The sequence below is a fragment of the Lonchura striata genome, chromosome 8, assembly GCF_050655825.1.
Source record: "Lonchura striata isolate lonStrDom1 chromosome 8, ASM5065582v1, whole genome shotgun sequence".
NCBI lineage: Eukaryota > Metazoa > Chordata > Aves > Passeriformes > Estrildidae > Lonchura > Lonchura striata.
In genome coordinates, this window is record NC_140710.1 from 15900026 (window position 1) to 15925152 (window position 25127).

At 43.7% G+C, this 25127-nt stretch overlaps 1 protein-coding gene across 2 annotated transcripts; it reads left to right on the plus strand.

Annotated features, from left to right (window-relative positions):
* Positions 1-1098: 1098 nt before the first annotated feature.
* Positions 1099-24197, plus strand: LRRC8C (leucine rich repeat containing 8 VRAC subunit C). Of its 2 annotated transcripts, XM_085586407.1 has the most exons (4): positions 1128-1228; positions 5136-5259; positions 15522-15663; positions 18098-24197. In XM_085586407.1, the coding sequence occupies exons 3-4, from the start codon at positions 15526-15528 to the stop codon at positions 20366-20368; spliced, it is 2409 nt and encodes an 802-aa protein (XP_085442533.1). In that variant the 5' UTR covers positions 1128-1228; positions 5136-5259; positions 15522-15525; the 3' UTR covers positions 20369-24197. The 2 variants fall into 2 exon arrangements, with proteins under 2 accessions (XP_021382204.1, XP_085442533.1); XM_021526529.3 differs by lacking the exon at positions 5136-5259 and having other exon boundaries at positions 1099-1228.
* The last annotated feature ends 930 nt before the right edge of the window (positions 24198-25127 follow it).

Genomic DNA, 25127 nt, shown 5'->3' on the forward strand with positions numbered 1-25127 from the left:
TCAGACTCTCGTTTCTTGAGGTGCCTCAGAATGCCTTGAGGTTTCAGCTGAGAAAAGCAGTTCTACACAACAAAGAACTTAAGCAAACACTTCAGGCAAATGATGACCCAAACTCCCACAGCTATAAATCACATCCATGATCCCCAAACGAGGAACCTGCGTCTGCCCTCAGCAGACCCTGTACCAGACGGTCACAAAGTACACGAAGTCAGAATTCCCCACAGCTATCCCTGGCAGACCTTTGGTTCACATCCTAATGTAGTTAATATTTTTGCAGCGAAACAGCTGTGAGGCATCATGTTGTGTTTGTTTTCATTAACTCCTCCCCAGTGGGCTTATATATTTGTATTTCCTTGTTTACATATTTGTAATGTCCCTAGGGGGATATACACATTACCCCTAAGGTTAGGGGCAAGTTATTGGAGGGCAAGTACCTCCCTCTGATGCAGAATTTGTCCTGCCTCTTTGTTCTGCTAGAAATGTAAATCTTTCTGGAAATGTTAGACCACAGTCCCTTTAAACATGCGGTTTCTTTCAGCAGCAGTTTTCAGACTGCGCTTTTTGAATTGCTGGGCCAGAAGTTTGTGTTTCCAATTGTCACTCTCTGAGACGCTTTTCCATTGTTAATACAGTCCCAGGCGCTTTACAGCCCGGTCTCTTTATAGTCGTTCCACGGCCCTGCGTGTTGAGGTCCAGATCTTTCCACCACAATTTGTGCTGTCATTCTCCCGCCGCGGCGCGAAGCCGCCCGCCCGCGGGGGGACCGACTCGCGGCTCTCCCCGCCCGCCGCAGCTTCCCGCGGCACCGGCCGCGCTCCGTGCGGGCCGTGGAGCGGCCCCAGCCCGGCCCGTCCGTGCCGCGGCTGCTCCGCCAGCCCCCGCCTCGCCGCTCCTCCGGCGGGGGATGCCGGGGCGCGCCCGGCGGCCGCTGCTCCCGGTACCGTTACCGGCGGCTCCGGGCGGAGCCCGCCCGTCCCGCCCATCGCGGCCCCGGGGCTGCCGGGCACGGCCCCACCGGCGCCCCCCGGCCGCCGCCGCGTGCGTCAGACCGGAGACGTGGCCCCGCGGCGGCGGGGGCGGAGCGGCGGCGGGCGGAGCGCGGCTGCGGGCGGCCTCCCGGCCCGGCCCTGCCCGCCGCACTGAGCCCCGCACCGCGCCGCGGGATGTGCGCGGTGCCGCCCGGCCGCCGCCGCCCGTGACCCCGCGCCGCAGCCCGGCCGCTCGCCAGGTAAGCGCTGCCGCGCCCGGCTGCGCCTCCCGGGGCGCTCCGCTGCCCGCGCCGGGGACGGGGCATCGCCGCGGGGAGGGGACCCCGGGGGGCCGCGCGGGAGCGGAGCCGTCCCGCAGGGCCCGGAGCTGCACCCCCGCGGGGAGAAGAGACGGGGCCCGGCCCGGCCCGCGGCCGCGGGGCCCCCTTTGCCCGCCGGCGGCACCAGCGGTGCCGCTCCCGAAGCTGGGCAGTGCCGGAGGAGCCAAACTTTATCTGGGATCGCCGCCGGCTCCGCTCCTGCGGAGGGGCGCCGGGAAGCGGCCCCGGCAGCCCCCCACGCCCCATCCACCCCAGCGCATCCCCTGCCGGGCGGGGCAGCCCCGGGGGTTCCCGGCACGGCGGCGGCCCCGAGCCAAGCGGGGCTTCCCGGGAGCGGGGCCGCCGAGGGGGCACTGGTGGGAAACAGTCGCCGTGGAGACGGGCGGCTTGGGAAAGCCTTTGGGGAAAAGGGCTTGGGGAAGCCCATGGCTTTATTTTCCCCAGACCAGCCAGCGTTACGGGGAGGATGCGAGCAGGACTGGGAGGCGGCGGTCCAGCCGCGCCGCCACCGCGCCCGCCGGTCCCTTCCCCGGGGGCTGCTCCGGCGTCCATAGCTCGGTTTTTGAAGAGATTAGCAAAAAAAAACCAACCAACCAACCAACCAAAAAAAAAAAACCCAAAAAACCCCGCCCGATTTTATATCAGTGTAAAACCAGCGCTGCCTTGTCGCAGAGTGATGGGCAGTTTTGCCCATTATTCACCAAGTGTAGGTTGTCCAGTTCATTAGAAAGAGTTGACCAAGCAAAATGAGACGCTTACGAAAGACCACTGAATGTATCCTACCAGAATTTCATGAGGGTTAGTGTTTAAAAGTAAGGAATTTTATTGCTCAGATAAGTATGTTTGGTGTAGTTTGGCTTTTTAATTATTTCCTTTTTTTTTTTTTTACTTTTGGAGTTAGTACTTCCTGTAACAAGAGATTCAGTATTATTAGCACAACTGTTTGAAGACAACCACATAATGTTTGTTCCCACAAAGCACTGTAGGTTTGAATGATGCTGTAAAAGATCATACAGGCAGAAAAATACTTTGCAAGATAGTGGAGAAAAACATGACAATATTGGAAATCAAGAAATTTTAAAATCTCCCTTCCCAATTCAACCAGTTATGCATCTTACCTTCTCCCCACCAAACACCCCCCCCCCCTCCTTCCCCTGGGTGTATTAGACCTGCTTTTACTTTTCTTTTTGGTATGATGAAAGCAGTCAAGAGGGTAGCACTCCCCTGGGCTTATTCTTCTTCTGGAAAAACCTGTTTGCTCCTGTGGTGCAGATCAGCGTGGAGAGCTAGGCTGAGCAGAGTTCTGAGATGATTCCTAATTTTAACCTGCCCTTGTATTCCTGCTGTCTCACAAGTGACTATGTCCCAGGGCTGCCAGCAAGGCACAGCAGCCTGGTGCTGAGCACCTGTGGTTTCTGAATCATTTCCTTTTCCAGTTACTTTCTGAGTTTGCTAAATTTGTGGCATCCGTGCTGCTGTTTTCTTCCAGTCTAAATACTGACAGGTCCTGCTAGAGGTTTTGCCACAGTATAACATTCTCTGTGTTTTATTTGTTATTATTTACTCTTGTAAGCAGTTTTAGAAATAGCTTTCTGATGGAAAGGCTGAAAATCTATTTGCTTTGTATGCCCAGTATGGGAAAATGCTAGTGGTGGATTTCAGTGAAAAATGAAATCAGAGACTGCTAAATTCTCCCTACAAGTGCTCACTCAGTGCTCTGTGCTATCTTGCAGTCAGTTCCTGTACCAGTTGAAGTTGATTTCCTGAGGCAGCCTCATCCCACCTCGGTCTCTGGCTTTTGAGGCCCACCAGAAGGAGCTGTGAGCAGCAGGGGGGCAGCATCCGGGCTGGGCAGGCCAGAGCATTGAACAATACTCAGGTGGCCTCAGGCCGGAGGGACAGCACAGTGACACCCAGGGTAATGGACTGGCTCAGTGCTGGGAGGAGCAGTTCCCCTGATTGTCCATTGACCTCAGTGCAGCTGCTTGAAGGGGGCCGTATTCACCGCCAGATTCCCAACTCAAGGCTTTTGAGAGCTGTGGGAAGTGTAAAAAAAAAAAAACAACCTCTATTGCTAGCCAAACAATTCACAATAACAGGAGCTAGAGTTTAATTTTATAGTTTTTTTTTCCTCTTTAAGGAAACCTGGTAGAAAGATGCTATCCTCATTGTCAGAGTTATGAAGGGCAGGGGAGACTGGCTATATAGTAAAGAAAACACTGAAAATGAAACAATTGACCACAGGAAAAAGAAACCTTCTAAAGATTTTAAAGCCTTTCTTAATAAGTCAAAGAAGCCATTCTCCTTCCAAAATGATTTGTCAAAGGGCTGTTAACATGTGTTGGATTTCAGATGCTCAACATAATGGAAACTTTACTCTCTTCTTCATCTTTGAGCTGTTCACCCAGGGATTTTGTGCAACAAAACTCTGTTGCAAATTCAAGCTATAGTGTAGTGACTTTTGTTGGGTTTGTGTTTCTAGGACCTCTTTCTGGCTAGGAAGATACTAGATTTGATTCAGCCTCTTGGCCAGGTGTGATTATGTCATTTGTTCCATTGCTTTCATTCATAACACATGGCAGGCCCTTCTGCCTTCCCATCTCCAGGTAGGTAAAGTCTTATAGTTGTCTTTTGACTTGTTAGACCCTACATGAGTTTTCTGTCACTGTATTTATTTTACATTTTAGTGCCTGGCACATGCAGCTAATCAGACACAGCATAAACTTTACAACTGTATCACTCAGAGAGTCTTAGGTTTGGACTAGGGTGAGGGTTTATTTGGAATTTTTCCAGTGCAGTTTCTGTAGTCTCCTTCTCCCTTGAAGGACTGATTTACAATCTGGTGTTTGATCTGGTCAGATTCTTAAAAGGTAGGATAACACTGTGCATGTGCTTTGCACATTTCCCACTTGTTTGGGAGAATCCTACCTTAAGATACAGTGCATGTTTTTTCTTGGTTTTAAAGTAAAACAAAGGCCTCCCCTGAAGCACAGGATGGCACCGTTCTCCGGGGCAAGTTGCTAACGCCGCTGTTACGACGGGCGTATCAAGTTCCACTGCATTTGAACCAGAATATATAAAAACATTTGGTTCTGTACCATAGTATTAAAAATCAATCTCTCTCTGTCAAAGTAAACTTTAACTTTTCCACTGACTTCCAGGTGAGCAAAATACAGTCTTTTATACCAACTTCTAATCCTGGGTTGACCTATCATCTGCTGAAAGTGGAGATGCTAGCTCACATCTCCCTTTGGTGGCAATAGTACATAGTGACTTTTTATTGATGGGAAACCTCAATTCAACAATCCAGCAATAAGACTGCCAACATGCTGAGAACATTTCCAGTTTAATTTACTTATCACTGAAAGGAAAGTGGGAGTTTGGACTAATTGCTTGTTCTGGAGCATAAAGTGAAGCAGAGGACACATCAAGCCCTGCCCTGAGCAAGCAGCAATGTAAGATCCTGATACAGGTGCCACTTAGAGCACATTGCAACAGCTCAGATGTGCAGATTGCTGTCAGAGGTTTGGTGCTCTTGAGCAAAGACCATTATAGATCACATTTTCCAGTGGATGTGAATGTTTGATGGGCTGTCTCGAGGTAGGTAGTTTTCACCAGTGTTCAGAGACAGTAGTTTCGGAAAAACCCTTTTAATTGTAATGTGACTAAAAAGAGTATTTGCTCTTTGCAATCATTTAACCATGATGATGTAATTTCAAAGACTTGCACACCTGCTATAGTGTTGTCAGAATCCCCCCCAGCAACTGCTTTTATCTCACAGTTTGATGGCTTGATGGAAACAGCCTTTTTTTTCTGTTTTATGCAGAAACAGACTTTTTGGTGGAATGATGTTAGAGCTAATCCCTCTTTGGTGGTCTATGGACGGACACTGTCCTGAAAAGGTCCAGTAGAGAAGGTAGTCCTGGTTTTCCAGTTCATGGTCTTTAAAGGTAATTCTATGTGAATACCAATTCTGATTCTATAGTTACTAGTGTATTGCTTTGAGTGTGTGTAGATCGCGTTCAATTTGCAAGCTTTAATTTATTTATTTTAGTCATTCTTTCAGGTGTATGGATGAGACCATGAATTTATATTTATTGTCAGGGATTTTTGTAACAAAAGATGGTTTGGGGGAAGAAAATCCACTAGCTGCTTCAGGCTCAGAATGCCTGTATATTTATAAAGGTGTTTTGGGATCCATGTTTCATGAGACTGTTGTGAAGTTTTAGAAAGTTCTTTTGTGTTGCATGCAAGTAGGAGCAAAAAAGATTCTTTATATGAAAAAGTCTCCCAAATCATGAAAACAGGAATTCTTTAATATTTTTGGCTCAGTCACTGCATAAAATGTTTTTTACTAACTTGTCAGATGATTGAGCTGCTTAAGACTTAGAATGGACCTTTTGTGCTTCCTGTCCCAATTAGGAATTAATTTTTAATTATATCAGCTGAACATTTTTAAATACGAGCACTTGTATTAGCCTCAGGCGCCTATTTCTTTGATGATGAATGGCACTGATTTGTGTGATATTGTCTGTTCTCAGACATTTTAACAGCATTGTTTCTGTCTTCATTATCTGAGTATCTTAAATAATGTTTGTGGATAAGCTGGTATAACTTTGATTAAAACTTCATGTGATTTTATTTTCTCAGTTGTTTAGGTTCATTTCAGGAATACTAAAATAGAACTTACTGGATAGTTAGTTGCTCGGTTCTTTGGTTTGCTGTTAAAGTCTTTTACTCACATTAAAACCATTTTGCAGCTCTGGAAAGAGGGCAGGCATCTTGAGTGATAGCCCTGATAAACAAAGAATGTTACTCCCAGAGCTGAAAAATGGTAAGTATTGCCTTTGAAGTAGTCTTTGACATGGAAATGTGTGGAGTGTACTCTTTAGATTTGGAGAAATAGCTCAGCAAAGCCAAGTCTCCACACAGGCCCATGTGATTGGTACGGAAGGAACTCCTATTGATTTCACTGAGACTTTATCTGGCAGAATTTTGCACTGAACATTTCTTTGTCTTTAGTCCAACCAAGCTGAAGTCAAAGAGCTGCTGACAATAAGAAGTCTTTTTTGTGTGTAATACATGAAAAAGTGCTATGACTCAGTTGGAACTAACAACAAGGTTATTGTCTAGGATTCGTTGCCAAGGCAGCACTTGCTGTATATGTAGGTGGAAATTGCAACATATATTTTGAAATGCAGTTTATTAAAGTTGCTTCCTCTTTATGTCCTTTATGTCTCTTCTTTACGACCCTTACGTCTCCTCTGAGTTCTGGGTTCAGGTCTTTGAGTCTCCAGTGACCACAGCAGATGGTACCAAGAGCAGAGCAGGGGGATTCGCTGCTGCCTCTCAGTACTGCCATGCTCTCTCCTGGCTGTTGGGCAGCGGGGCAGCTGAAACCCAGTGTGCACTGGATGCTTGCAGCGTGGGCCTCAGGGACTTGCAGGGAAGGAGTGGACCAGGTATTCAGCATGCTTCTGGAAGTTACACCCTTTCCAGTTCTCTCCAGCACTAAATCCCCTGTTGGTGTCTTGCCCTTGTTGTGCCAGGTTGTGGTCCTGCAGAGGTGTGGCTCTGGGGAAGCTCGGTTCTGGCAGCTGGCTTAATGGAACACAGCTTTCCAGCTGTTGGTTGGGACCTTGCTGGAATTCAGGTGGCACAGCCTAGCTGTCCCCAGTCAGTGCACCTGAAAATGAAACCTCTTCCTTACTCTGATCAGCTGTCACACAGGGGACACTTGTTTTGCAGAACCACCAAACTATGGGTACTGGAATAATGTATTCTGTGAGCTAATTGTGTTTTGTCTGTTCCCCAGATTGGGAAACTAATACCAACTGTGATGTTTAATTTTGGTAATGTGTAGTATGAAATCAAATTCACTTCAGTGGCTTTTTAGGGGAGTTTTGACATACTATCAGTTTGGTTTCAGGCATTGCAGAAAACTGGAGAAAAGCTATGTTATGATTTTGTAGTACTATTCATTCATATTTCCCACCAAAGTACTAAAGAAAGTGGATACCTTTCTGTTTTGCAGCTGGAGAAGAGGTGGCATTAGAGAAGAGGTGGCATGGTGGGTTGATGTGGCGTGCACATGCCTGTGTCCCAGTGGGGACCCCTGACTCATTCTCTGTTGTTCCTCCAGGTCATATTTCCTCACCAGCTTCAGCCACAAGGACATTCAGTTGTTTGAAAACACAGTAAACTCATGGACTGTTAAAAATAACTGTTTGGATGCACATGGTTTGTTTTTAATGTCTTTTCGGTTCCTTTACATGGGATTTATGTTTAAGAAACTGCATCATTTGTTTGTACTTCTTACTTCAGAGTGATGGTATTTCTTCTATGAAAATCTCTGTTGCAGTCAACAGAACAAAAGGGGAGCCATCATGTTTCAAACAGTGGCAACACAAGTCAGCGTTCAAAGTAGTTTTTCCAGCCAAAAAGATTATGCCTTTTTAAAAATTATTTTTAAAATTGAATTTTATATTACAGGAAACACCAATGGCAATATAACCTAGCAGGGAAACTGCTCTCCTGAAATGCTGCAAATACAAGAAGTCAGTAGCAGAGGTTTTACCATATGTTACATGGGAACTGACCAAGCACCTACAGTTACCAAAATGCTGGACATTTTGGTCAGTGCAAACATGTAGCAAAATAATTACCAAAACTGAATGTCAGGGTAGTTCAGACATTATTTCACTGTGTGTACAACGTGTGTGAGAGTACATAGATAAGAATGGAACATAAACCTCTTGGGAATTAGGAGTTACTAATTCCAGTTCTTATTATCATATTTCCCCCTTAGTCTAATCTTAGTTTCCCTGGCTTGGTGTCTTGTCCCTGTATCTACTTTTAGTCCTTTCCTGGTTAAGTGATGAAATGAAGCAGGTCCATGATCTGTCATCTGTGGTCCCAGCATGGACAGTGCCAGGAGCTTTGAGGAGTTTCTGGGCACATGCTGAAAATTAAGTGTTCATCTGCCAATATCAAAGGACGCAAACACACAGTTTCCAAAGGTTTATAAATTAGCCAGCTGTAGGTGGCTGTTCACACTGCAATAAAAACTGTGTTCCCAATAGACAGGTCAAATTTAGGGCATGGGTGATCTGAAAAGTTTTAAATAAAAAGACCACAATTTTTGTAGCGTTCACATCCAATTTGTTTTCCTAAGCTTGTTCCTAGAATAATTTGAACAATTGCTGGCTAGGCCTTCATTCAAATTTTGGTTTTAAATTACACAGGTTTTTCCTTATTGTTGTTTTGGGACCCAAAAATAGGAACTTAGCAATGTTATATTCGACAGAATATATGACTGATTATAGCATCAAGCCATTTTCATGCCAGGGGGTGTCTGTCAGCTGTCTAGAGGAGACTGTTGCCCTAAACCCTGGGGCTCTGCACAGACCAGGGATTTTGTTTAAATATCCTCTTTGAGAATACATCACCATCAACCTGACTGCAAAACTCATGCTTGTTTTACTGTCTCAGTGTGCAGTTCCAAGGCAGGTAAAATAGGAATGCAAAATTCTGCTTTTCAGTGCAGCCTCAGGCCTGTGCTGAGAAGCACTCCAGCTTAACTTCACCTCCTGGCCCACGGCAGCCAAAGCCAAACACCACAAAACACTTGAAAAGTGACTTTATGGTATCTGTGCAGAGTAACAAATGTTTACAATAGAGGATGGAGGGGTTTGGAGTGTGCAATGCCTTATCCTGTGTAAAAACCCACTGGTGTGCAGCCCCTGCACACATGGTCCACAGCCCTTGGGCTCTGCTGAGTCCCTGCTGCCAGGTCACAAGTTCATTTTGTGTTATATATGAGCTGTACTCTGTTCTTTAATGAAGATGAATTTGCAGTAAATCATGTTTGGGAACCAACACAGAGAGCTTGAAGCACTATTCCCGAAAGGCATTTCATCATTTACCCTAACATGAAGTATGTTTAAAAGAACCAGGGGAGCAGCATTGGCGTAGCATTTTCTCCTTTCAGTAGATCTCTGATGTGAAAGACCAAGCACTGCCAGTTTGAATTGGCTCTTGGGGACATCTGAGCTTTGACCCTTCTGTTATACTCAGCTGGGCTGCAGCTGTGGTCCTGCAGCCTCTAGCCCAAGGCTCCTCATGAAGAAAGAGCCTTCCCTAGTGGGGTTCAGGGCTGTACCCCTACTACCTGGGGCTTGATTGAACTCTGTGCCACTCACGGGACGTGGTGATGCTGATCCTACATCTGAGGAGGATAGATGGGATGTCAGGGAGATGAGGTTAAATGGCTAATAGTTTAAACATCTTTTCTAGGCAGCTTAAGAAATCCCACCAACTTTTTGTGCTTCCCAGATGCCAATATCACTATTTCTTTATCCTCCGGTTATGTTCCTTTTCCTTTTTCCCTCGTGTGTATAATTCATACCCTACCCTTGCCAAGCCAGCACTTTGTGGATGATAGTTGCCTGACGTCCAGGGATTCTGATTCTGGTGCATAGCTTTGGTTGTTCCCTCAAAACAAGCAATGGATTACACTGATTGCTTCAACACATGTGACATGATTGAGTAACCACTAGTGGAAGGACAAAATAGCCAAGGGCTTGATTTCTGGTGAGTAACACTTGTAGCATGGCAAACAGCTCTGGCAAGTCCTGGTCTCCTGCCTGAGCACATGAAGCAGCAGTGACTCCACTTCTCTGTCCCATGAGGGTCAGCAAGGCGTGGAGAGAGGCTCTTGGGCTTTGCTGGGCAGGGAGGCCATAGCCAGGACAAAGGGTGGCTGCTGTCTGTCACCCATAGGGTGACACAGGGAAGGGTACAGAGCAGCTGGCAGCGCTGCCAGCACGGCGCAGGCAGGCCATGCTTGGCATGGTGGGGAGCAGTGGCGGGAGCCGCTGGGGCTCTGCCTCAGTGAGGAGCACGTGCTGTCAGACCTGCCTGGGTTATTCCCTTTGTTTTGCTCACTGTGCTGGTTTTAATTGCCATGTCTCTCTCTACAGGCTGTGCTTTGAGAGCTGAGGTGGGGCAGTGGGAGTGGCACCTTCTGGTGTCACTGGTGGCAGAGCTCTCCCCAGCAGCATGACCCTTGAATTCTTCTGAGGGTGCTGCTAATCCTCTCCATGAAATGAATGAAGTGACTCTATGAGAATCCACTTAAAAATAGCAGCTGTCACCTAGCAAGAGCTTGGGCCTGGGGCCTGGAAGGTGCTGAAGCCAAAGGCAGCTTTGTTCAGGGTTATAGCAGACGGGCTGTTTTCTGAGCAATAATGTTTTTGCTTTTGAAGAGTCTCTCATGACGCAAGACGAATGCAGCTTAACGAGGGGGAGCGTCAACCTCCACGTCCCCATGTGTTTGCCCATCTGGCACGGCGTGTCCCGGCTCTGACTGGGTCCTTGTGTGCTGCTGCAAGGCAGGGCACAGCACCTCGGTGGGCACAAAGCCGTGCCAGGAACTCAGAGTGCGACCTGTGGAGCACTAAGCCAAGGCCAGGCTTGTCCCCAGGGCTTTGTGCTGTGACAGCGAGCAGTGCCACCGGGGCACCGCGGTCCCTCGGGCTGCTGGGGCTGGTGGCAGCCGGGCTGGTGGCAGTCAGGCCCGCAGACCCCCCGTGCTGCCCCTGAGTTGCCCCTTGAGTCCCCGTGGGCAGGAGGTTTGGGGATTGAATCCACATCACGTGGATTGCCCAATGCCTCAGTTTTCTCTTTAGCTGCACTGGCAGGAGCCATTCTTACTTCCAAGCTGTCCTTGCTGCTTTCCTTTATTCACTCTGATACAAACCAATTGCTGAGAGGCTGGTTTGCTCCATGCTGCAGTTTTTCACAATCAGCCTTTGATTCAATCTGTTGATTTATTGAGTCTAATTTGTTTCCAATACTTTTGTCTCTGACTTGGATCTATTTATTCTCCTTAGCTCTTTCAGGTCACATTAATTTGTTGTGTCTCGTCCCTAATCTGCTATGCATTAGCTAGCTGATTCCTGTAGCTGGGTTTTCTTATGGAGTAGGTATCACACTCACACCTGGATTCAAGTATTTAATCTTAATATGACATATTCATTTTCACTCACCAAGTTTTCTACATTTCTTAGAAATTTTAAAATAAGAATTTCCACTGATTTCTCTCCCCTCCAGTGTTCTCATGGTTTTCTTCCTTTTGTTTTGGGAATTTTTGTTACTTTTTTTCTTGTTTGGTGTTTTATTATTATTATTTTTATTTAATCTGGCAAACCCACAGCTCTGTTCTATGACAGTGCTTAACAGCCAGTACAACTGTTTTTTAATCCAAGTTCCTTTTTTATTTCCTTCTGGTAGCTGAATAGCAGATGATTTATCTCATGTACCATTTTATTTTCTCTAGGGTCGGAGGATTATTAAAAACACAAGAGAAAAAAAAAGAACAAGTTCTGGTTTTAATTGAAAAGAATATCTAATATTTAGAGCTCTAGTATTTACTAAAGTAGGTTAGAATAATACTTTATGATAAGTCAGATACCATATTTTGGCTACAATGTACTGTGCAATTAAATAACATTTTGAGTGTGAGTGAACGAAAATTAGTAATGCTAATTAGTCTTAGTCTTCATCAGCTGAAATGTTGAACTCCTTGTCTTTTATCTCCTTGTTACAAGGAGAGATAAACTACAGTGCGTGGTGTGCTGTCCCAGAGATGGTGTCCTACAGTAAATGCTGTGACTTGGACTGCATCGTGACTTTTTCACATTCCTTGATTTGTTCAAATTGATGATTAATTAAATCATTACCTGGTTTGTGTGTGATTATAAAGGAGGCTGACAGTGGTGCACCTTTGGGTGCAGCAGTGGGAAAGAGCTGGGCTTTGGACATGGCCAGGAGGGATTTTTCAGGATTGCAGGTGGACCTGCTGTGTCTTTTCTGAGGTCTGAGTTGCTGCTGATAGATGTCCTTTCCATCCCTGGAGATGCCAGAAGGGAAAAAAAAAGCTTGAGGGAAATGAGACAAATGAAAAGCGACTTGGTGTAATTTTGTTCTGTGTGCAGATGTCAGCAGTGCTGGTTAGCCTAGGCTGCTCTGCAATTCTTTCCAGCATTTTCCTTGATTCTTAATACAGCAAGGGGAGAGGCAATAGGGTCCTCCAGTGAGCATTGGAAAATGGTTTTCCTACTTTGTCACATTCAATTGCCATTTAAAGTTTCTGTGAATATCTTTTTTCCCCAAAGTTAAAAAATATCATCTCTCACCAGACATTGTTGGTTTTTTTACTGTTATTTTATGTGCAGTACTATTATCATTCAGTAATGTTTATTTTCTTTTTTTAGCAGTATAGGAAAACATTAGTGTTAGACAGTTTTGTTGTCTGATGCTGGACTGCAAACCTTCCACCTCCAGAGATGGGTTTTCTAAGATGGCTCAGAGGGGCTTTGTGTGTGCAGCTCTGCCTCTGCTTGGCCCATTAATTGGGGTAACAGTATGTGCACTCTACTAATGAGGAGTCACACTATGCAAACAACAGCTTCTGAAGGATACAAGGGATCAGGGCAGCATGTGTTTGTGGTATCAGAGCCTATCTGCCTTCATCTAAATTCCACACACATCACTTAGGAGAAATAAAGCAAATATATGATACAACAAAGACCCCTAAAAATACATAGTGAAACCTATAAAAAACAACAGCCAAAGGATTTTTTGGTCTGAAAGCTGTCACTGCACAGTAATTTGCAAGATAGTTTCTAGTCCCATCTGCTGTCAGGCACTGCCCCTGATTCAGGGCTGCTGCCTTTCATAACACCGTGGCTCTGATCCACAGTTGCTTGGGTGTCTAACCAGTGACTCCTGGGTTTCCCCACATTTCCGTGCATGTGAGCACTTGTGTTTTGTCAAGAATCTCCACTGCAGGAAACATAATTCTGTCTTCACCTGACAATGAAATTGTTCATCCTTTTCAAAAAAAAAAAAAAGAACTTTACAAATAGGATTTCTAGAGGCTATACCATCAGAATATGAAAAAGCACTCCTAAGCCATTATTGCATGGGTGGGAAGAAAATGTGGTGACTTTAAAGCAATCTGTTGATAGGTATTCTTGGGTGTACCAATGGCTTTCCACTCAGCCAGCTGGCTTCAAAACCTGAGCCAACAGTAGTATATGTGTTACAAAACTTTGAGCAGGACTGTTGCATGGCAACTGCTTAGCTAACATTTGTATTAGTGGATTCCTTTGAGAATTTTCTAAGTTTTTCAGTGCTTGATTGAAAAAAAAAAAAAAAAGAAAGCTTAACAGCAACTACTCAGTCACCTGCATTTTATGTGCAAATGAAATAAGAGGGGTAATTCCTTACCAATGGCAGTGAAATGTGTATGAGAATGGAAGTGAGATTATGTATGATGATCTTCAGCTCAGGTGCCACTGGGAGCTGCCAGCAGAGGTTTAGCTGAAGGGGTGCTGGTACTTTAATCTACATGGGGCACTTCTAATTGATGAGATCCACTTTTCCCACCAGTATGTATAAAAGAAGAGTAAAAGGCAACAAAGGCAGCAGCTACCCCTCTTTTCTCTGCCATAGAGGTATATCTTCCCTGATATGTCTGCTAACATTTGCAAGACAAGTATACAAAAAGAATTGTGGTTCCTGGCTGCCTGCTATTTGATAACAAATGCATTCCTCTGCCAGCACTGCAGCAATTCAGGCCTGTTGGAGAGGATGCCACCAAGCCTCTGACCTGGCTGTGTGAAGTCAGGCTTGCATTGCCAACATTTTCACTGATGGTCTGTTAATTTGAAAGTGGGTATGGGGGACAGCCTGCCTTCATCTTGGGGACTGCCAGTCGTGCTAGAGTTGTGTGTTGTGTGTGAGTTTCATCTGGCATTGTAGCCTGCCTCCTGGGGAAGACTTCAGAAGGACAGGAGGCTGAGAGAGGATTCTGGCCAAGTAGTGCTTTAAAGCAACATGAAAGGATTGCAAGAGGAGAGGGCAGCATGAAACAAAAGTTTTTATGCTACTCAGCTGCAAAGCCCCAGCCTAACTACTACCACAAGTTCATTTACAGCCTTCACCTTACGCCGTTGGGGACTGCAGTACCTCCTGAGGATCAGATGGGCAGGCAGAGACAACAGTCCATGAGAAGGTGCCAGAGTGAGCATCCTTCCACACGTGTATGGCCAGGTAGCCAGGGTCAGTTCTTAATCCTTAGGATGGCTGTATACTTGCAATGAATTGCAGCCATTAGGGCTTGAATCATTCCCTTCCTGTTCCCTGGCTCTGAATGAACTGAATCCCCTAAGTTCCTGAGCAGCCTCTCAGCAAGTGTGTGCTTATCACTAAGCCTGCACAGAAATGGATGTCACCAAACCCACATTAATGGGTCCCAGTGCAGCTGAATCAGGATTATAGACTTCCAGTGTTACTGTGATATGAACTGATTGTGATGAACATTTATGATGTTAGTTAATGGACAAATTTTGTTAATTGCCCTTGGGAGTATTTTTGTTACATTCCCATCTGAATTTATCTTTCCACTGTAACATACTAAGGAGGTTCAGTACTGGTTTGATCTCAGGGATTTAGTTACACAGTATGCTGTAGGCTTTAATGTCAGTTGCTTTGCCTGTACATGCTCATGTGTTAGCTGATTTTTCAGAGGACATGATGATGTAAGCCTACGCATGTGAGGTGAAGATAAAACCTTTGATCTGGCTGTAGTTTTGGTTACCTAAACCACTTTAGGAACTTGCATTCAAAACACAGTAGATTTAAAATTGCAGTAAGTATGCACAAAAATATTCCATAGCATTCCTGAAACCGCTATGAATAAAATGGAAATGGATGAAACATGATAACTCAAAAGGTGTGTGAAGTTTAAATGCAGGACAAGCATTTCAGCCAGACCTTTGAGATCAAGGCTGATTTTGTGTGATGCTGAACATCTCTATCTACAGAATAGGCTGATTTTCAAGGATGCAAAAGGTCTCACTGACCCGTCAGAGATGGCTGGAGTCAACAGGGATTTGCCTATTCGTCTATCCCATGGATAGACAAATCCCATCCTGCATGGATGGGATTGCAAGCTTTCCTTTCCTCCCTTCCAGGAGCAGTGTAGTGACAGCACGAGCAGCCCTCTTCTGAGGTGGGGCGTCAGTAGCTGGGAACTTCTGTGTCACATCTGGGAGCTCCATTTACAGAGGAGGTGTTTTCACTTGCTCGCACAGGGTGAGGGGCCCGAGCTGCAGGAGGCTGAGCCGGCCTTGCTGTTTTGCAGGAGGATGATTCCCGTGACCGAGTTCCGGCAGTTCTCGGAGCAGCAGCCGGCGTTCCGCGTGCTGAAGCCCTGGTGGGATGTGTTCACGGACTATCTCTCGGTGGCCATGCTGATGATCGGAGTGTTCGGGTGCACCTTACAGGTAAATCAAAGGGACGGAGGTGTGGCGGGTGCTCTTGGGGCTGCTGGAAGAACACCACAAATGAGGAAGAGCCTTGGAAGGATGCTTGTCCCATCTTGTTTTATCTCTTGGGCTGATCATGAACAAAGCAAAAATGTGCTGGTCCCAGGATTAAAGCTGTTTAAGTAGCAACATCAAATAACACAGACCAGACTTTTAGCAGCTGTGAATCAGCAGACTTGCACTAGAGTCAATGGAACTGTGCCAGCTAAGATAAGAGCTGTTGGTTTGGCTGGTGTCTGGATCGCTGTTTTCACCTCAGTTTGGCATAACAAAACATATTATCACCTTCAGTTCTTTTTTGTTACCATTTTGCTGTTTGAGTTTAAAAAATGGAATTTTGAAATTCCTGTTTTTCTTTATTTGGCAGATGTTAATATTATTTCTGTCATTATGCTTTTAAGAGATTTGAAATTAAGGTGCTGATTTATTAATGACACCCACAGCTAATATTATGTCTCTTCCATTCCAAAATGTCTCTGAGGATGCTTACACATAAACAATTGACATTATTGTCAGTCACTGTTAGTTACATTTTGCTGAAGAGCCAAAAGCAGAAAGAAATTAAAAACACTGTTTGGGATGACTCCACAAAAATATAAAGTTACAGCAGGGGTTCAAACATGGATCTCACATTTCTTGGCACAACTTTGAAATGGAGCTAAAGGGACACATTGACAGAGCTCTTATTTCAGAGGAATTTGCTCACTTACATTAGTAAGGATTTAGATATACTATGTCTCAAATTTCACATGAAATCAGCTGTAGTTTTGCCTGTATTCTCCATTCTCAAGTATTTTCAGTTGATACAACATTCATGTTTAAAAATCTCTTTATATAGAGCTAAATCTTGCATTAGTAGATGTTTGCTTAACCCCACAAAGTTATATATAAATAGTTATATGTGTTATCTGTTTTAAATTTACCTGCTTGATTGGAGAAAGCACACTGGAAAATAATGTGTGGAAAGACTGAAATAATAGACAAATTGTTTTTATTCCAACTTATTGTGAGATACATAAATCCAGGACGTAACTAAGGGCGTATATCACAGTAGCCGACACTTTGCAGACATAGATTAGATTAACTACAGAAGTTTTTGATGTGTCAACAGTTGTGGCACTGACACTGTTCAAAACATGTGTGGTCTTATCTCAGCATCTCACTACACCAGGGTGGATCATCAAGATCATCTGATTTTGGTAGCTCTTGTTGCATGCCTTATATTTAGTGCTTTCAACAACCATGACGTCAAAGAGTACATCTACACTACACACGTGTTCTTAGTTTGGGCTAATTGCAGTCAATCATTCAGGGCAAGTAAGAGAGCTCCTTGGTTTATCACATGGATTAACATTTTAAATTCAGACCTGTAGGGAGCCTCACATTGAACTCAGAACTGTTATCCCAAATTAAACCAAAGGTTATTTGTCCCTAGAGGCACTTTGACCTCAGTTTGGCAACATGGATGACCACCCAGGATCAAGAAAACTTCTTGTTTGTTTGTTTGTGTTTTTTTTATAGACAGACTCAAGAACAGAGCTAGATTATTTCCACCAAGTGTGTAGTCCATCCTAGAAAAGACCCCCATAGAGAGGGACTTTGGACAAGGGCATGTAGTGATAGGACAAGGAGTAAGGACTTTTAGCTGAAAGAGGGTAGTTTTAGATAGCTATTATGAAGAATTTCTTCACTGTGAGGATGTTGAGGCAGTGGAACAGGTTGAGGTTCCTGGAGAAATTATGGATGCCCTATCCCTGGAATAGTAGATGATCTTTAAGGTCCCTTCCAATCCAGATAATTTTATGATTCTGTGAGGACTCTGTATGTGTGTGAGAAAACTAAATAAAATTTATTTCCGTGCCCACACAAATGCCATGAAAGAACTGTCCTTATCTGTCTTTATTGAAATAGACTGAAGATTAATAATGTCCCGTCATAGATAAGCTCACATTAGCCTTTTGTCAGCCATTTTTGTATGGGATTGTAGCCACATGAATGCAGTTGTGCTGCCGTCAAGCCTAAGCTATCTCTGAACATCATGTAGCCAGGGTGAATACACCTGGCAGTAACAGTCTGTCTCTGGAGAGAGCAGAGCAGGAGTTCCCTGTTTTTTTCTGGAAGCATTCCCCACATTTCTCCTTTTCCTGGATTGTGTCAATGCCCTCTTATTCAAATTATGGAAAGCTAGCTGTAGATAGAAAAGAGTGGCCTAGTTCTTGGCATACAGAACAAGTGTCTTGTTGAGAATAATAATAGTGCAGCCTGTGGGGACAAGTAGCAGGCTGTGTGGAGGAATGCCTGGCAGCTGGAGGTACTCCAAGGACAGTTACCCATTGGTGCTGCCACCATTGTTTGTACATCAGTTCAAAAGATATCTTTTTGTGTGTTCCAGGTCATGCAAGACAAGATAATATGCCTTCCAAAGCGCGTCCAGCCTTGCCAGAACCAATCTAATAGTTCAAATGTGTTTAACACAATACCAGATACCACCCCCCTTCCACCATTGAAGCCATCCACCCCTCCAGCTACAGTTGAAATGAAAGGACTCAAGACTGACTTGGACCTTCAGCAATACAGCTTTATAAATCAGGTGTGCTATGAACGGGCTCTGCACTGGTATGCCAAGTACTTCCCTTACCTTGTCCTTATACACACACTGGTCTTCATGCTGTGTAGTAACTTTTGGTTCAAATTCCCTGGATCAAGCTCCAAAATTGAACACTTCATTTCAATACTTGGGAAATGTTTTGATTCTCCCTGGACAACAAGAGCTTTATCTGAAGTGTCAGGGGAAGACTCTGAAGAGAAGGATAACAGGAAGAACAACATTAACAAGTCTAATACTACTCAACCAAGCACTGAAGGCACTTTGGTCAAGACACAGTCTTTAAAATCAATCCCTGAGAAGTTAGTTGTGGATAAGGGAACACCTGGGGCATTAGATAAAAAAGAAGGTGAACAGGCCAAAGCACTGTTTGAAAAGGTGAAGAAATTTAGACTGCACGTTGAGGAGGGTGATATACTCTATGTCATGTACGTTCGCCAGACTGTACTTAAGGTAATTAAATTCCTTATTATCATTGCTTACAACACAGCACTTGTCTCAGAAGTTAATTTTACAGTAGTCTGTAATGTTGATATTGAAGACATGACAGGATACAAGAACTTTTGCTGTAATCACACGATGGCACATTTGTTCTCTAAACTTTCTTACTGCTACCTGTGCTTTGTAAGCATCTACGGCCTGACATGCCTTTATACACTGTACTGGTTGTTCTACCGTTCACTGAAAGAATATTCTTTCGAGTATGTTCGGCAGGAGACAGGAATCGATGATATCCCAGATGTCAAGAATGACTTTGCTTTTATGCTTCATATGATCGATCAGTACGATCCTCTCTACTCCAAGCGCTTTGCTGTCTTCCTGTCTGAAGTCAGTGAAAATAAGCTGAAACAGCTGAACCTAAACAATGAGTGGACTGCAGATAAACTGCGACAGAGGCTGCAGACAAACTCCCACAGCCATTTGGAGCTACAGCTTTTCATGCTATCCGGACTACCAGACACAGTGTTTGAAATTACTGAGCTGCAATCTTTAAAACTTGAAATAATTAATAATGTAATGATACCAGCAACCATTGCACAGTTGGACAACCTCCAGGAGCTCTCATTGCACCAGTGCTCTGTGAAGATCCATAGTGCTGCCTTGGCTTTTCTGAAGGAGAATCTCAAGATCTTGAGCGTCAAGTTTGATGACATCAGAGAACTTCCACATTGGATGTATGGCCTCAGAAATTTGGAAGAGCTCTATTTAATTGGCTCCCTAAGTCATGATATTTCTAAAAACATTACACTGGAGTCTTTTCGGGAGCTTAAAAGCCTGAAAGTTCTTCACATAAAAAGTAATTTGTCCAAAATCCCACAATCTGCAGTTGATGTTTCAAGTCACCTGCAGAAATTGTGTATCCATAATGATGGCACTAAGTTAGTGATGCTCAACAACCTGAAGAAAATGGTCAACTTGACACAGCTGGAATTGGTTCATTGTGATTTAGAGCGCATACCTCATGCAGTCTTCAGCCTTCTCAGTCTTCAGGAATTGGATCTAAAGGAAAACAACCTCAAATCCATTGAAGAAATAGTAAGTTTTCAACATCTGCGAAAGCTGACAATTCTAAAGCTGTGGTACAACAGTATAACCTACATCCCAGAGCATATAAAGAAACTCACGAGTCTAGAGCGGCTTTCATTCAGCCATAACAAAATAGAGGTTCTTCCGTCCCACCTATTCCTATGCAACAAAATCAGATATTTGGATTTGTCTTACAATGACATTCGCTTTATCCCACCTGAAATAGGAGTTCTTCAGAGTTTACAGTACTTTTCCATTACTTGCAACAAAGTGGAGAGTGTGCCAGATGAACTGTACTTTTGCAAAAAACTTAAGACTCTGAAAATTGGGAAAAATAACTTGTCAGTCCTTTCACCTAAAATTGGTAATTTGACATTGCTCTCCTACTTGGATATTAAAGGCAATCACTTTGAAATCCTCCCACCTGAGCTCGGTGAGTGTAGAGCTCTGAAGAGGACTGGTTTCACTGTAGAGGACAACTTGTTCGAAACTTTGCCTTCTGATGTCAGGGAGCAAATGAAAGCTGAATAACTTCTTCTTGCTCAGTTTTACAGAAATAACACTTCTACCAAAAACGCTCTAGAGAATGCATACTCCGAATATGCATTTAATTTGTCGTTATTTTTTCTTTTTCAAATCCTTTCTGTACAAACAAATTTGGAGTAAGGAGTACATATATTTTTAAATAAAATTTTCTCATATTTTTTCACTGTTTTAAGATATTTTTAGTTTGTTTTGCCCCGAGAACAAGGGCATCTGTAAATTAATTTTTACTGGTAAAAGTAAATGATTTTGTCTGTTGGTTTTTCTTTCCATTTCCTAATCCCACTAGGGAAACTGTGTTTAAGATGTATGCTTTGGGTTGCATAGTTTGTAATAGATTATTATATTGTCTTCCTAGTTATTGTTAATCCCTTAGGACATGGTCTTCAACAGGTGGTGCTGCAGGTGTTGAATGTCTTTGTTTCCTCTTTTCTTCAGTGGCAGTAGAAGGTGTTCAACATCTAAGAAGATCAAATCTAGGCTGACAATCCCTTTTTACTTACAACAGGGTTTTCTCAGATGATCAAAGCAAGTAGAAAAGGTTCTTTATGCATTTTAACAGGTGAGAGGGAGCATGCAGAACTCCTTCAGGGCCTCTTGGCCATTCAGTCTGGCTGCCCATTCACACCCTGCACTGAGCAGGAGGCACTCACTGCAATTTCCTCTCTGGTGCAGGAGGAGTAAGGTCACAGTTCACAGTGGAATCAGGACCAAAGTGACTCATGTTAAAGGTTTTCCTAACTGAAAAGGGATATGGCTGCCCATTTCCTGCTAACTTGAGTGGAAGGGGTGCAATGAACTCAGTGCATTGGAAATGCTGACTCAGCAAGATGAAATGCTGTCTTGAAAAACCCCATCCTCCCTTAAACACCAGGACTGCAAGAGAGAAAGTGCCCTGGGCCCCCTCAGCCCACTTCCCCACCAAATTGTTTGGCACCTTCTAGGAATGGCATCCAGAAAAAGTGCAACCATTCTTAGTTTGTAAAGCTTCTGACAAGGAAATAGCCTCTACTATGTCCTTGATTTAGCTTGGGTGGCATAAAACCAAGCTCAGCACAGGAACATTTGCAGATTTGCAAAAATTAGATTGAATGAATACATTGATTTCTCACAAGTCTCAGCCTACCCAACTTACCCAAGGACAGTGATGAAGGCTATGTTTTAATCTCCCAGAGAGCAATTAAATCTGAAATACTACAGTTGGAAGTTTGCTTTTTAAAAGAATGTAATCTCAGATGATTGTGCATCAGGTTAGGAACTTTATCCTCTGAAGCCATGTTCAGATGTTTATTTAATCCAGCCATTTGATTTCTTTTAGTCAGGTTTTAAAGGGATGTGCTGCTCACAAGCTAATTTAAGGTAATCAAAAGTAGTAAAATATTTTGCTGGAAGATCTTTTCATTGTATCCAGCACACATATTTGAGTCAGATGCAGACACTTGATAGATGTTTCACAAGAATATCTAGGAATAAATCCTTATTTCTCTAGGAGGTAATGTTGTTCATAAATTGCAGAGGTCGAATTGCTGTTTGTTCAAATTTATGTAAAATATTTGACAGTTGTCAGATTGGTTGCTCTTAAATGTTTTCTAACTGCCATTGTGTTGAGCTACAGTTCATCTGAGTTCTTGAGCTTGGTACAAAAGCTTACAATTGGTTTAAGAGTATGACTTACAAAGGTGGGGAGACAAACTACAATGAGAACCTTCTCATTAATCCAGGTGTGCTAAGCCATTTGGTGTGTGAGCTTGCCACAGTACCAGGTCAGACTTATTTTTGTGCTTGGCTATGTTCTGGCGAAGATCCAGATTAATCAAAAATGGGTCAGGCATGAAGGAATCAAATCAAGCTTTTTTAAAGGGGTTTCATTTAGTTCTATTTAAGACCTATAATTGATGTAGCTGTTGTAAGAGCTACCCTTACTTGTGTGTGGAATGCATTTATTGGAACAGTTTGGCAGTATATATATTTTAAATGTATTTCACTTTGATGTTATGTGAGGAAGAGAAACATTTCATTGCTCATATTAACCTAATTATGTAAACCAAAGTACTGTTGTCCCTGATGAATGTAAACTGTTTGAAATACCCAGGTAATTGGTGGAGCTGTATAGTTCTCTTACTTAGATTTTAAATATGGGATTACATTTAAAGTTTTTTTTTAAAGTCTGTATTCCTAGCTGTAGCATTTTAGCCCCTAATTTATTTTGTGTCTGATGTTGTTCAATGTGTAGTTTGTGGTCTTGTTTCTGAATGGAAGTTTTGCACACCTCATAACTGAAGGTTGGAGATATGTTCTATGCCATTTTTGTAAATACATCACTTAGGGGATGTGGGGTTTTGTTTGTAACTGATTAGATCAGTGTAACCCCTCATGTGGACAGTTACATGAGTATAAAGTGCCTTGTGCTGGCATATCTTTATTCATTTTGCTAGGAATAAACTATACCAGTCTAAGCACTTTCATGCTAATAACTGTATCTTCTCCAAGGGTTTGGTGAGCTGAGACAGTGTCCTCAGGCTGACAGCTCACTGTCACCAAAAAGGGGCAGCTTCCTCCTCCTCCCATGCTCCCTATTCCTGCCAACACATTCCAGCTGCTTCTCATGTACCTTTATAGGTCTGGTGCTGGTCTGATCCCTCCACAGGATAAATCAACTTTTTAAGCCAGCAGAAAACTATGCCAGTCTAAAAAAGGGACTAATTTTCTGCTGGATCAGCTCTATAAAGGATTGGATGGACACTAGGATGGGAGTAACAAGGAGACAGGAATCTGCAGCTGGGATCTGTACAAGAGGAAGACAGGACAAGTCCCTTTGGAGATGCTAGGTCAGTTCTTCATCTTGCCGAGCCACATGCTTGGAGAACTGTGCTGTTTTATATATAGCAGGGTTGGGCAGCTTGGCTTTTGTGAGTAGACAACCCTCAGGCTCACAGTGGATGATAAAATACCACATTACTGTTAATTTCGTAATGAAACAAACTCAGGTAGCTGCGCTGTCGATTTTTCTAAACCTCTTACTGTCTATTCTGGGGTGTATTTTCCAAACCCACATTACAGTAATTTAGGAATGAGTCAGCTGAGGGAAGATGGTTTCCTAATTCTCTGTAACATCCAGGAAAATATGTAAAAGTGCCATATTTACTCAGTGAATCATGTACTGCTCATATGTATATTCACATGTGATTCATACTAGACTTTTCTGTACCAATAGTGTTTGAATTAGAATGGATGGACATTTTGTGGACAATACTTTGGCATGGTTTGTATATATACAAAGAGTTTCTATAACTACTTATATTAATCAGGTGCCTAACAAGTATGAGAGTTCCAGAATTTAAGCAAGGCATTTTTTTGTTATTGCTCAAAAATAGTAATCTTCCTTGGTAACAGAATTAGAGATGACAAAGATTGCATCAAAATTAAGAAGACAACCTTCATAGCACATTGAGCCTGACAAGCAAATCTACTTTGTGATCAAAATCTGGAGATGTGCATCTCCCCCTTTGTCAAAATTAGAATGGATATTTGTGCTGACCTCGTGCATCCAGCCAGCCCAACAACTTTTGCAAATTCTGATTGGAAAGTGCCTGCTCCAAGTTTTATATCACTTTTCTGGCACGTCAGTAATTCATGTGCTTAAGTGGTGACGAGTCCTGCAGGAATGCCAAGAAAAAACTTTGAAATTTGACCAAATGGACAAACTTAATTCTGTAGCAAGAATCTTAATATGATAACAGACCTGCATAGTGTTAGATTGCAATATAGTACACCCAGAAAAAAACAGAAATAAAATGCTCTTTTGTCATAATGACCATTGTCAGACTGCAATGTGATTATTTGCTTGGGAAACACTTTGTTTCTGGGTTACCTAAAGATCAAATCATCTTTTGGGTTTGGTCCCTTGGGAGGGAGATCAAGAAAATATGCTTTAAAAATATTGTTATACTTGACAGGATTTACAGCTGCATGGTCTCGCTTCCTGTGCACCTCCTTCCATTGCCTGACTCCAACAGCCAGCAAAATGGCTAGGAAAAAAGCCATTCCTGCTGGAGCAACTCCCCCCCTCTGGTTTCTGTGCTCTGCCAGGGCTTGGGGGGTATTTTGGGAGCCCTGCCAGCCTGCAGCCAGGGGTGTGAGGGCTCTTTCCTCCCCCCTGTCATGTGCCTGCACTGCCAGGGGAATGCTGCTGTTAATCCTTGCATTTGACATACTCCCCTATAAATCTGAAGAGATTTGGAGATTGCTCCAAAGGCAATTGGGCTGCCTGCATTTGGTATAGGATGCTTTCCTCATTTCTGTTTCTTTAAGTTGTAAGGAATAGTGTGTTTCAGTTTTGGTGTTTCATACCAAGACAGCACTGTCCTGCCAAGGTGGAGCAGGAATTGCTTCTCTCTGGTGCTTGTGGTTCCAGTGGAGGGAGGAGAGTGGTAAACACAGCAGCCTGAGTCGGCTTTCCCTTTGGATAAACCCTGGCAGGGAGCTGGCATCCCCTGGGCCATGGTGGGACTCACAGAGGAGTCAAAGGAGACTTCCTGACAGTGCCTGCTTTTATCTTCATGCTGTTCATTTTGAAAATGTGGAGGACTGGGAAAGCTGGTCCATTCCTCACAGCATTGCTCCTTCCCACCGACTTGGAGATTCAGGGCCACATCCAGCGGGATGGGAACCATGGCACAGGTATAACTGCTAAGGGGATCCTGTGGCAATGGCAGCTGCTGATGAAGATGTCACCCTTTTTTTGGGG